This window comes from Botrytis byssoidea (assembly GCF_014898295.1).
Source record: "Botrytis byssoidea strain MUCL 94 chromosome Unknown BBYS_007, whole genome shotgun sequence".
NCBI classification, from domain to species: Eukaryota; Fungi; Ascomycota; class Leotiomycetes; order Helotiales; family Sclerotiniaceae; genus Botrytis; species Botrytis byssoidea.
In genome coordinates, this window is record NW_024065848.1 from 255,350 (window position 1) to 269,440 (window position 14,091).

The following is a 14,091-nucleotide window of genomic DNA, read 5'->3' on the forward strand; positions in this document are numbered from 1 at the left end:
TTTCAACTCCCCTTCATCCCACTCCCTTCATCCCACCCACAAAAAGCCCATCTAAGAAAAATCCAAAATCCAAAATCCAAAACTACAAAAACCCTTACAAAATATTATAATCAAAAATCCACTCTCACTTATATCTTCCCACTCACATATTCAACACATAATGTAATATGATATAATATAATCAATCAACTTACTATCTCATAATCATTATCTCAATCCCTATTTAGAATCAATTTCATTCCTCCTCCTCCTCACTCTCACCCCTCCTCACTCTTCACTCTCACTCTTCACTCTTCACTCTCACTCACCCCTCCTCACTCTCACCCCTCTCTCTCCTTACACTCACTCACAATCCCAACGAATCGCAATTCTCATTTTCACTCCTCACCCCTTAGCCCCCTCATCCCCCTATTCTCTATATCAATCTCAAGCTGAACCAATCTCGATACAACATCACCCAACACAACACAACACAACCTACACACCCCAAAAGTCACAAACAAAATATCAAGAACTCGATTATTATTTATTAACACTAGCATTAACATCAATCCTACCAATTACTACCAACCACTACACTATAACAACCACCACACATCTAAACCCCACCACTTCTCAAATAATATATACAAACAATAACCCCACTTTATTCAAAAAGATCATACGTATAATTAATCTATTATTTATTCATCGCTTAACTCTCAAACTCCTGGAAAATCCTTATTTCCCTCCTCCATGCTTTTCCTTTCCTTTCCATTCCATTCCTATCCTATCCATTCCCATTCAATCCTTTTATCCACTATAAAATCTACTTTTTCTTCATCCTATCTCCATGCAATTAATTATATCATGACATTAAAAACTATTGGTATCTTCATCTTCATCTTCATCTTCCATCTTTCATCTCCTCATGAAATCATAACCCATTCTCCTACACCCCGCTCCTTTCCTCGAATTAAACTCTAGCTTCTTCTCCCTTCTCCTTTCCATTAACATCTCGATCAATCTCTCCATTTCCATTTTCATTCGTACTCGTACTTCCTCCTTCCTCCTCATCCCTCGGAGCCTGCTGCGTGGGATAAACCGGCGCAAATTTACTCTTCGCCCTGAGCTTCTCTCCATACAAGTAAAAGCACAATGGAATCGGCACCAACACAAGTGCTACACAACCCAACAATGTTCCCGCCCAATTGACTCCCATGGCCTTGAACATATATTGTGAAAACAGCGGGAATCCCGCTCCTGCCAACGATCTCAACAATGTATTTGCCGCAATAGCCGATGCCGCAAACATAAGGTATGCATCCACAAGATAATTCAAACTCTGCAAAAAGATTGCCAAAAGTCCAAATCCTGTGAGTAAACCCGAAAGCGTGGGAACGATCCAATGAATATCAGCTCTATACCCCGACCAACCGAACCAAAAGAGTCCTGCTGCGAAACTCACTCCTCCGATAATCACCGGTGGAAGACGCCATTCAGGAACTGGAATACCGTTGTTTGCTGCTAACTTACGATTGTAAGATGGTTGAGTAAGAACAACGTAGATACCTGCGATTAACATTCCAATGATCATACCGAAATATGGAAGGCCACCCACGCCACCTGTGAAACCGTGGATCTGTTGGAAGACGATTGGATAGGCTGTAAGGAAGAGGTAAAGAAGACCGTAGATGAAAGCCATGTAAATCGATAGAAGAAGAACGATAGGTTCTGATGCCAAAAGTCTAAGAGGACGAGAGAAATTCTTGGTGACCAATTCACGGAAATCGATCTCGATTTCTTCTTGTTTGGCGTGAATACCCCAATTCTTGGTTCTTCTTCTGAGTTCGGCTGCTTTTCCGATCAAGATGACTGGTGGGTAGGTTTCGGAAAGGAAGAAGAGATCTAGGATGAATGCTGCAAAACCCATGATAGCAGTTAACCATTCAGTCCAACGCCAGCCGAGATGAGATTCAACGATAAATCCACCAATGAAAGGTGCTAGAAGAGGTCCAGTGAAAACTGTCATCGAGAATAGGGTAATAGCAAGTCCTCTCGTTTGATTATCGAACATGTCTGAGAAAACAGCTGCAACAACTGCTAAAGGAGCCGCACCAAACATACCTATTCATCCAATAGATTAGCCTTTGCCTATGCGAAATCTCGAAGCGAGAAAATAATGGTATACATACCACCCCAAAATCTACAGATCAACACTGTTTGTAAATCTTTCGCCGCCGCGACTGCAATCTGAAAGATCGAAAATCCAAACATAGAGAGAACAATTGGTAATCTTCTTCCCTTCAATTCCGACAAAGGAGCCCATAATATTGGTCCAAAAGCGAATCCTAAAACATAGAACGAGAGTCCTAACAATCCTACTTCTGTGGAAACATTGTATTCCGCTGCTACAACTCTGGTTGCTGTTGAGAAGATACTCGATGTAAATGATGATACTAATGTTGTATAAGCCAACATCACTGCCGTAACAAGCCTATTTCGATCGATTAGTTCCACTTCAATTGAAGTAGTAGGAAAACTCTTGGGAACTCACTTCTTTTTCATGGGCCAATTGACAGCATGAAGCGGATCATCTAGTCCATCAAATTCTACCACATATTCCTCCTGAGCCGGTAGCAATGGAGGATACTCCTTCCCCAGTCCCATCAATGGTAATGGTTTCTCCTTTGTACTAAATATCCTGGTAAGTCTACTACTCCTTCCCGTCGCCGTTCTTCCCACCGTCCCCGTGTGCTGCGAGCGCGCAGTTTGAATGCGAGATATAACAGTTGGATGACGCTCTAAATCAGCTTGTGTGGGAGCTCGAGAAACTGTAGGACGAATTGAGGCATCGGATGAAGTCGTCGAGATGGAGGATGCAGTGGGTATACGTTCTATTTCGTGGGAGGGATGGCGGGGTAGAGGGGAATGGATGGGAGATTCGACGGAGTAACGTTCTGGAGAGGCATCACGCTCAGCGCGTATTATTTCTCGATCTGCCTCATTCATGGCTGCGATTGTGATGTTGTGGTTGTTCTCAATTGATTATCGTAGTTGTGTTTATACTCGTCCGAGTAGTTTTCGATGTATAGTATGGAGAGATAAGCTTATCAGACTTGGACTCGTCTAGACCTTGTTTTTTTGACTTTGACAATGACGATGATGATTTAATTAATTGTATGTTATGTATGTATGGATGATGAATGAAAAAATAAATCCTCAAAATTTCAAAAAATGAAAGGGATCATAAGATACTTATTCTATTTACTCGAATCTAAAAGCTTTTTACATGGAACATAAAATCTTTACTGCCGAAGCATAAAAACCTGTTATATGACAAGATATCCATCTTAGCTGAGCTTGGTAAGGGGAAAAAAGGAGATTAGCAGAACCTTCTTGCCGAAAAAGTTCCCACCCCGATCTACCTAGGCAAAGTTTTAAACTCCATCTCCATAATCCGTAAAACGACCATGGACGAACTCCATAGTCGGGCAAATTGGGAGAGTTATACCGATTTTAATTTTATGCCGTTGAATCTGAGATCCACTCATACGGGTGGATTATCAATTTTTGACATCAATTCAATAATTTGACAATATAACAATTTAACAGCCATCTAGACGTTCCATCTGATCGTACTATTCAATTTGTAGCTAGACTCATAAACCCTTCAATCCATTTCGATTAATCTCCTATTGGCCAACTCGCCAAATTTCGTGCGTATGAAGCTAAGCTACTGTATGTATTATATGTATCACTTTTGACAGCACGTTTAATAAGCTCTTGTTCATGAATGTTCTTCTGCAGTATGCTTACCAAATCCGTATATGTATCTAACATCATGTACACTAGATTTATCACTATTGCACTTGCGTGTGCCTTCTTATGATGAAAGGGTTCAGATATCGGATCATATACACCAGTTGAGACTCGCAATCTCTAATTGCAACCCTCATTCAACCCTTGAATCTCTCATCATCATCATCCAATCTTCACGCACAATCATGCCATTGCTCAATCATCTTTCCTCCTTTTCGCGCTCATATAGTAAGCCTCCTATGTACATCTCCTCTCTCCGAAGTCACACACCACCATCACCATCACCCATTCTACCCCTAACATACGTCTAACACACATCCATAGACCTTAACACCGGTCCGCAACCTACATTGTCCGCTCCGACTCCAGGTCGAGTATCACAAACACACAAAGACAAAGCAAACTCAAAACTTAAAACTCAGCCCCAACCCCTACCTCAGCTTACGTCTTTGCCGTTACTTCCACCACACTTTGTCAGACTACAATCCATCAAATCCCGCCCAGTCGGCTATCGGCATCTACACACCCAAGTATCCCCACCCAACCCGCCTAAACCCATGAGCCGATCACTGATCAAATAAATAACCACACCGCAATAAACTCCAAACCTCCAAGCCCCCATGTCATGTAGCGGGACCTCCGTATTTTCAAAAAAGTTATGCAAGAACCCTTGTTTTGTTTACCCATGCATACATCAACTTTGAATTCGAATTCCGAGCACAGTACTCCGTGGTCACCATGTAATCACTCTCAGACACTTTCTTTCTACATACCATACTCCGTACTAAAATCTAAAAATGCCGAAATGCGTACCATCTGTTAAAAGCAAAAAGTAAAAATGAGAAATGACATAAGAGGCGTTGTAACCTTAATACCCATCCGTATCCACACCTTCAAACTCGATAAACCTATCTATTCCCATCCACATCTTCCATCATCCATTATATCCATTATAAAATCCTGCAAATACTATAACTAACATATATAGATACCTACCCAACACCACCAATCTCGAATCTTCCATCCCATCCCATTCTCGTCCTTCCAAGCGCTCGTTCCCTTTCCTTTCCTTTCCTCCCACTTCCACCCATTTTCACAATCCAACCCAAATCCAAAACTAGCCGCTTACCCACGGTTACCATCGGCATCTAATTCCATTCCATCCATTCCTCTGCATGCTCACTCTTCAACAAACAACGACAACAACAAGAATAGTTCCAGCTCTAGCTGCCGCTTGCTTCCCATGTAAAATTTCAATCCCAGGAAAGAAAAAAAAAGAAGTAAAAAGAAGAGATAAGAGAAATTTTTTTGCGTTCATTATTCTATTTTGTTTTAATTTCTCTCTCTCTCTCCCTCTCTCTCTTACCTACTCTTCAACAACATGAGTACTAAAAACTATAGCTAGCATCTGATGATGGAATCCAATACAATCTAATCTCTCTCTCTTCCCTCCGTCTCGCCTCTCCCTTCTCTCCTCCCCCCAATCCTAAACTACCAAAACTCAAATCAAATGCTAAATACCAAATCAAATCAAAATCAGATCCAAAAACAAGAATCAGAGAGAACTAAAAGGGAAAAAGAAAAGATACTCATATCTATACTTAAACATACACATATAATTAAACATATAAATACAATACAACATCCAACAACCATCTGAACCCCACCACTCAGCCACTCAGCCACTCAGCCACTCGCTCGCTACCCCTCTCTCCCCCTTTCTCCTCTCTTTTCATCTTTCCTCTCCCTCCCTACCTAAAAGAAAATACTTGTTCAAATTCTAATTCCAATTCCAACTCCAACTCTAATTTAACCCTTGAAGAATAAACCCAAATCCAAAATCCAACTCGAAAGTCCAAATGCAAAACCCAAAACCAAAACCAAAAAAATACATATAACTAACTATTCACCTAAATTCACTCGCTACTCGCTACACCTCCTCTTTCTCTCTCTTTTATTACCCCCTCTCCCCTCTCCCCTCCCTGTAAGAAAAAACTACAACTCCAACCCTACTCCCCAAAACCAGAAAACTTTCTCTCCTCTATCTTCTTCACTCCATTCTCCCCTCAAAGAAAAACTCCAGCTTTAACTCTAATTCTAATCTTGATTCAATTCTATAATAAAAAGCAGTACATAAAAGGATTAAAAAGATAAAAAGATGAAAAGATAGAAAGAAATTCTATTTATTAAAATTCCCCTTTTCCTATTTGTCGAATTCTTCCTCTCTCCTCCCTTCCTTCCTCTCTCCCTTCCTCCCTCTCCCCTCTCATCTCCTCTCATCTCCTCTCATCTCCTCTCATCTCCTCTCATCTCCTCTCATCTCCTCTCATCTCCTCTCATCTCCTCTCATCTCCTCTCATCTCAAAATCAAAAATCAAAAATCAAAACCGCAATCAAAACCGTAATCCTAATCTCAACCCCAACTCCAATCTCTGCACTATCCATATCACTATCTATATCACTATACCACACCATATCCCATATCCCATATCCCACCTGCCTCAAGCAAGCACTGCGCGCTGAGCACTGAGCACTAAGCACAAAGCTATTCAAAAGACAGAACAGAAATAGAATAGAACCAGACCATGCCAGACCAGACCAGACTAGACCGGCTGAAATCAGAGCCGAGCTAGAGCTCAATAATTCCTTACCATTTATATAATATCACATCCCAACCCATCCCAATCCAACCCATCACATCCCATCACATCCCATCGCAACAACACACAACCAAAACCAAAACCATCACAACAATCCAAATTATTTGAACTACCTACCTAGGTAGGTAGGTAGGTAGGTATATTTAAAGTTTCTCATCTACATTGATGACTTGGTACTTCATACCTGGTATTGGGTCTTGAGCTACACTACACTACAATACACATACCATCTACCATTCCTTGTATTGCATTGGTATCATATCATGCCATTGTATTTCCCATGATTTCCTTTCCAATGTCTTTCTACTTCCTTCCTCTCCCTTCATACACCTTCATTCACATATCATTCACCATCATGTAATGTGAATCCATCAACTTCCCTCTCAGGTCTCAAATCAAATGCCAAGTTTAAACAACGCCCCTATAACAATACGCCATGGAATCTTCCATATATCGGCATAGCACGCTTTCATCGCCACGCGAAAACCACAAGAAACGCTCATGTCAATAACCATGCAACCGAATCAATGAAACAAACATGCCCAATTCCTAACAACTCCTTGCTTGAATATAATAACAAACGCCATATGCGCCTTCCATGTCAAATTAACATGGTAAAATCGTGTACATGTTGAGAACGAAGTTCAACAATACATTTTCTGTATCGCTCCTTCAAGACATGATAATGAAAAATTTCAAAAATTGTCATCATGCTTCGGAAATGCAACTCTCATTCCCCGTCGTGATATCATATCTTTTCATGTCTCCAAATCAGAATGTTCGTCTACATTCTCTTCGACCGGTTCATCTGCCTCTGCTACCTCTTCCCCAGCAGGATCATTCACTTCCTCAAAATCTGCATCTGCTTGCGTCATTCCATTTTGACGTTCCCAAACTTCTCTTCTGATTCGTTCATCTTTTGCAACTCTTTGCCTTTCAACTTCCTCGAAACCTCCAGACTTCTTCAATTTTCCTGATTCAACAAAAGAGGTCAATTCTTTCTGCAGAACATTGCCTCGGCGACCCTCAAGTTCCTTTTGTCGAAGTTTTTCGGCACGCTCAATAGCTTCAAGACGATTCTCGTGATTTGGTTGCAAGGCACGAACTTCATCAAGAACACCTTCCTTTGCCGCGGCAGGATCAATTGGATCAATACGATTGAGTTTGGAAAGACTTCGACCGGTGCCGATGTGACTTGGGGATCCATCCTTCAATTGTTCTTTAGTAGCTTGTTCAACGAGTGCAAAAGTTTGTGCGGCCTTCTCCAAATCATCTTGAAGATCTGCTGCAAGGTCTTCTTGCATTGTAATCTCTTCACGATCATTGCAAACAGTCTCCAATTCCTTCTCCCAGATCTTGGTCCAGATTGGTCTCTCACGTTTCAAGAAGTCTTGCATCCTCTTCAGCTCCATTGTAGCTTGAGAAATATCCTTGGCAACAGTCTCCAATTGCTTAGGAAGAGGTCGTACACCACGCTGTACGACATCTTTTCGTAGATCTTCAACAATATCTTGAAGATCATCCACTTGCGCAACCAATTTATCGGAATCTTCGCTGAGGTTCTTCTTCCCACCATTGACATAAGAACGTCCAGAGTCACCATTGATATCTGGAATGACAGCTTTAACAGCAACACTTTTGACGGAGCTAGCCTTGGTGCGGATCAAAGCCATGGAACTTTGAATATCAGATTGGAAGCCAGAGTAAGTTTGCCTGAGTACTGCAAGATCGCGACGAAGGCTTTGAATTTCAGTAAGTTGAGCTTGGCCATTGGCATTCGATGGGCTGGTATTGATGCCATTGGTGATACGTCCAGTGTCGATCATTGACATTCTTGAAGAACTAGGTGGCGCAGATGCGATTCGAGCCATTTCCTTTGCAGCATCTTGTTGGCGATCCGAGACTCTTTGAATTGTAACTTGTTGATCATCCACTGCTGTTTTGACACTCTCGACCATCTTCTTCAATCCTCCTAGACTATCATCAATATGTCGCTTCACTTCATCTAGAACTTCAATATTTAGTACAAGTACAGAACGATCCTTAATATCTTGAAGATCTTCCAATTCATGACGAACACCAGATACCGGGTCTTGAATATAAATCTCGGGTAGATCAACACCATTGTTGTGGGTGTTCCAGGCAAACTTTTCAATGAAAGCTAGTTGCAGTCTTGCCATAGATAAATCCTTGTATCCATCAGCAAGGACAAACTTCTTAACCTTGGTCTTGTATTGTAAGAAAATCGTAATCTCTTTATCCGGTGGAGGTGGAGATTCTTCGGGTGTAAATTGTCTAGCTTGGCTGCCATAAGAATGACTTTCTCTTTTCGAAGGAGATCGCTTGTGTTGGGGGGCCTGAGGAGGTTCAGAAGTAACCTTTTCTTCATCTTGATCTTGATTGTCAAAGTTTGGAAGAACGTCAGGGGGTGGTCCATTGAGAGTTGCACTTGGTCCATCATAATCATTAATGGACTGTCTTAACTTGTCTTCTGGGGTCTTGACTATAGGACTATCATTCGATGGTGGTTCTTCTGGCTGCTGAATTGATGACTCTTGACTATCTTCAGCAATCACACTTGGCTTTCGAACTGGGGATGTCTCATTCTGAATCAAACGAGAATTTGTTCGACCGAGACGTTGATCACGATTTTGAACAGCTCTCAGAGACTCCCTGGCATCATTGCGTCCTCTGTTTGGTATTGGCGAGTTTTGTGGAACAGGCATCATTGGAACTCCATTTGGAGATGCACCAACCAGTTTTGAGATTTGATAAGCAGAATAACGTCTTGAAGCTCTTCTTTCCAAATCCCCCCCTTTTTGTAAAGCTACCAATGCAGCATTTGTCTTTGGTGGTGGCGGAGGTGGTGGAAAATTATCCACATTCAAAAGATCAGGATCATTTGGACGTGGCATTGGTATAGAGACTTCATCTCCAGGATACGGTGGAACAACAGGAATGCTTTGCATGGTTTGGCTTGACAGTGTAGATTGATCTGAAGATACTGAACCTCGAGATGAGTCTCTTGGTGGTCCAGCAGCTCTTCTGCTTGATGATCCTGAAGCCGAAGACATCCTCGGAGGTATGTTAGAGTCGGCTGAAAGTTGTCCTTTGCTTCCCCTATCATTTGCCACACCCGACTCCCCTTGAAAATTGTTTTCCAACCCTTGATTCAGTAATGTAGTCAGCCCAGTACTGTTACTCGCAATGCTACTGAGGCTTCCATTTCTAGGTATGGTTTCTCCATTCTGTGATGCGCTATCTCTCCCTTGTTTTTGCCGCAGTTTTTGTTGCTTCCGCTTTAAACCATGAAGAAGAGTAATGATTATATCTCTAATTCGAGGCAGGTATTTCTCCAAGCTCTCGACGCTTGCTTCTTGACTGAGCGTTGATTCGAGTATATGTCGGAGCAACTCTGGTACATTCCCCAAATCCGAAGTATCGACGTTTATTGCTGTGAATGCCCTACAAGCAATATTGAACTCATATCCCAAGCGCACGTAAACATCCGAAACTTGTGCGTCTGTCGCTTGATGTCGAGACCATTGTGTGAGGGTTTCGAGAAGTTGTTTCGTGGCGACCAGAAGATGTGTTACGCTCTTTTCGATCTGAGATAATGGTGGGGGGTTTTGACCACTCTGACTGCTACTGCTTGTCGGAGGTTGACCACCCTATTCAGAAATAAAAGCATTAGCATGCATTCCCACGGAACAGATCATTGTCGCAAAGGCGAATCAATTACATCAAGGGGAACCAATCACTCACATTTTGTCTTCTTCCGGAGTGACTGCTCTGAACAGACTTGGTCGAAGCCGTTGAATTCCTTGGCTGGGGACCCAAACTTGGAGATATAGCCCTGGCGGATATGGTCGGAGGTGGACCAGGGGAATCCGATGCTGGAGATCGTCTTTGAACGGGTCGTTGAGGTGCTTGCATTTCTGCGACCGATCTATTTATTGATATCCTAGGGGAAGTCGAAAGGAGGATTCAGCAAAGAGTCAGCGCGCCATGCACAAAAGTATCCTACAATCACCAGAGTTATTTGGCAAATCAATGCAATTAGATGCGCTCCTCTGATGCGAAGGGTAGGAGAGAATTTCGCGGCAAATTAATGTGAATCCTTCTTGTTTGTGGTAAAAGTTGTTTGAGTAGATAGGTATCAATTCGAATAAATTCAAATCAATTCAAATCAATTCAGTTCAATCAATCTACACGGCAGGTGAGTGCCTCATGCAAGTGTGCCAGATCACGCTAGTTTAGGCGAAAAGGTTTACTCAGGTGGTGAAACCTTTCTGACTGGGGAACGTTTATAAGAGGGTAGGTCCGAGCTTTTGGAGAGAGATTTACAGTGGAATCACATGTTTAAGGGTAGATTGAGGGCGAGGAGGGTTTGAATGAATAACGTGAGTGCAGTGGGACTAGGTCAAAAGGAGATTAGTTGGAGAAGTATGTACATAGCATGTAAGTAATGAAGTAAAAATAAAATACTGCCAGATACCTAGGTATGAAGTAGTGTGTTGATATTAACTTTTATAACTTTTATAACTTTTATATATTAGGTAAGATGCGAAAGATTCAATAAGTTACTGAAGTTGTCTAATATAAGACAACTTGGGCATTCAGACATCCAATTAATCATTTTAAATAAGTCCAGTTTGGATTTCCATTTTCAGACATTCAAATGACAAGGACCACCCCTGCCATTCCAATTTTGGGTTCCTTCTGCTCCTGTACGAAAGCATTTTATATTAACAGACCAACCTCTTTATTTTAACAACAACCTGGGAATGGTGATATGGCGAAAGGTAGGTACTAGGTAATCTCATGAAGAAAGCGTGTTCTGACAAATGCAGGCGTTCTTCATATACTTCAGACAGAGACGAAGCACTAGAAGAGAGTTAGAACGCAAGTCACATTTATACATATCCCTAGTAGCTTCTAGAAGTCAAACAAGGCGAAACAAGCTCTGAAAGGGGACCGCTATCACATTGCTTGGTCTCAATGTGGATGAAGGAAGTAGAGCTACACCAACATTTGAGGTTACCCTCAAGCCCAATTGACATTGCAGATATGAATCGGTCTTGTGAAAGTTTCCTGCTATATGAACCTTCCGTCAACCATGACAACTACAAATTACTTCCCGAAATCAACAATCAAGAGAGAGCATTCCAGACTTAAGTCTACTGTTTGAAGCTTATCAAGCACCGGTACTTTACTGCTTACTATATAATACCCATCACGTATAATCTAGAGCAATACCCACAACCAAGGTCTCAGGTACCAGGTATCACTGCGCTCGAGGTACAACTCGGGTATTTCCATACCGCGCGGCAGTGACAAATATTTAACAAATGCAATCCCGTCTAGGCCGCATCCCGAGGCCGTGGAAACATGCAAGCCTTTTTCCTCTGATTGGTTGTGAACTCGAACCTGGTGCAGATGAAGATGTCCGAGAGAAAGGAAAGGTACAGCAGACAAACATCAGAATTACCTAGGAATCCTCAACAACTTTGCATAGGATTCGTTGATCGTGAGGAATTACTGGGTGGGATGAAAACAACGGCTTTCTCTCTCTATCTTTGAGATGCTCGATGATGTATTCCCCTCTAGATAATCATATACGTCAAGCTTTTCCTTTCTTTCCATACGAGGTCCCGACCTATGCGACGTCATCCATAATCTTTGTAACGTGGCCGAGTACCAAACTATCCCAAGTCCGTTCGACTGTATGGAACGTGAGAGGATAGAGCTATAGGTAAGATGCACGAAAAGGTCCGGTCGTATTTGAATATTCCATGCAAGTGTCCCATCCATGTAGGGATTCGAAGCTCAGGCCTGTGTTACCTGACATTTCAATATACCTTATGAGCTTATGAAAGCGCTCGGGACCTTGAAGAAGAAGATGGAAAAGCATCTTAAGATTTGGATCGCCTGGCCTAGGTAAGATCAGACCATTCCATAATGTAGGAAGCGCTTTTACAGCTTGGGGGGATTTTTTTTTTTCGAAGAATGAGAATCCTTTGATTGATTGCCTGGGTAACCAGCCGATTGTCTATGGGCTGAGTTGAATCTACTAAATCATCGTAGAGTAGGTATCTGATGATTGTGTATCGTATATTGAAGCGTTGTATTTTAGACCATTTTATTCAATACTTTTATCGTTCATAGGAATGTCTATATCTATATATTTATGCCTGACTACTAGATACCTACTATGTAACTCCCCTTGGAATAAATATAGAATATTCCTCGTTCATCATCCACCATCCACCATCCATCATTCATCATTCATCAGCCATCATCATGCTCATCAACTTATACCTATGCAAGTAAGCCTGCGCACCAAGGAAGATTCTTGTGCAATGGTTACAGCACGCACATCTCCTACCAAGGTCAAAGGATGTCTTGTTCGTATATGTGACCCGAGAGACCCAAATGGACCTTTCTGCCCCTTGCTGAATGGAAATATTGGAATTGCATCTTTGCATTTACGATACTTACTCAGCCTATCTGAGAAGCCTCTCTCAGTTGGGTCTTCACTATCTGGGTACTCCGTTATACATTATTTCTTTTTTTCCTCTCCTTGTAAAGAATAAAAATAAAACCAAGCCCCTTTTGTACCGTTAGTCAACCTTGGAACCCTCTTGAATTTCATACTTGTTATTACTGTATCTCAATTTGAGTTCCCCAATTGTGATGTGACTAAACGTTTCATTCGTGTGGTTATGATGATGATGATGATGATGATATCTACAAGGCAGGCACACACACACACACACACCATTGACATCCCATCCCATCCCATCAAATCCCCATTCGGAATAACGCTCCCGTCTATCGACACTAGGATATGATATCTACCGGATCCCCGAGATATTAATAACATGGAGAGGGAAGAAGGCTTGACGGACGATTGTTAAATTGATTTGGGGTCGTGGTACAGCGAAGTTCCTTGTAGGATGGTCGGAGTAGCAATGAGAATCGTGGAGTAGAGAAAATACTAGGTAGGTAGATCTTGGATTGATATGTTAACCAGCAGCTAATAACTTTGTAATAAGTAGGTAACCTTGGATTCTGCCTCGAGGGAAGGAAGAGACTGGATCTGGATTGGACTGGATTGGATTGGATTGGATTGGATTGGATTGGATTGAGACGTGGGGGACTGGTACGGCTGTCATATTATATCATATCATATCATTGATTGATTGACAGATCAATCTTCACTTATTGTCAGTAATCCCTTTGCAAACTTCATCCTCGAGGTTGAAACTTCGACTTTGACTTCTTTTTGATTTTTCTTCGTGGGTATCTTGTCTTTTTCTTCTGACTTCTGCTTCTCGCCATACCTAGTCGTCTCTTCAATAAGGAGATAGTTTATGAATACGAAAATTCGAATAATTACCTAGTACCTACTATTACCATTAACAAAGATTCGAGATATCAAAAAACGGCACCCAAGTCATTCATCCATCCATCCATCCATCCATCCATCCACCGTACAACCAAATATCTCTCCGGACACTGGAGCAAACCTCCCTTCCTTCAACAGACAATAGGAAAGAAATTGAAGCTTATATCTTTTTCTCTTTATTAATATCTTATATTATTTCATCTCGAGATGGATAGAAAT

At 41.7% G+C, this 14,091-nt stretch overlaps 3 protein-coding genes across 3 annotated transcripts; 1 reads left to right on the forward strand and 2 right to left on the reverse strand.

Annotated features, from left to right (window-relative positions):
• Nucleotides 1-955: 955 nt before the first annotated feature.
• EAE97_004126 (uncharacterized protein) lies at nt 956-2,991 on the reverse strand (the record flags this gene model as incomplete). Its single annotated transcript, XM_038874638.1, has 3 exons — nt 956-2,106; nt 2,175-2,476; nt 2,537-2,991. 3 exons carry the CDS (start codon nt 2,989-2,991, stop codon nt 956-958), a joined length of 1,908 nt encoding a protein of 635 aa, XP_038734082.1.
• An 818-nt stretch (nt 2,992-3,809) lies between these two features.
• On the forward strand, nt 3,810-4,752 carry EAE97_004127 (uncharacterized protein; the record flags this gene model as incomplete). The annotated part of the gene is made up of 2 exons (XM_038874639.1): nt 3,810-4,029; nt 4,126-4,752. The coding sequence occupies 2 exons, from the start codon at nt 3,810-3,812 to the stop codon at nt 4,380-4,382; spliced, it is 477 nt and encodes a 158-aa protein (XP_038734083.1). The 3' UTR covers nt 4,383-4,752.
• A 2,467-nt stretch (nt 4,753-7,219) lies between these two features.
• On the reverse strand, nt 7,220-10,397 carry EAE97_004128 (uncharacterized protein; the record flags this gene model as incomplete). Its single annotated transcript, XM_038874640.1, has 2 exons — nt 7,220-10,132; nt 10,227-10,397. 2 exons carry the CDS (start codon nt 10,395-10,397, stop codon nt 7,220-7,222), a joined length of 3,084 nt encoding a protein of 1,027 aa, XP_038734084.1.
• Nucleotides 10,398-14,091: the final 3,694 nt, after the last annotated feature.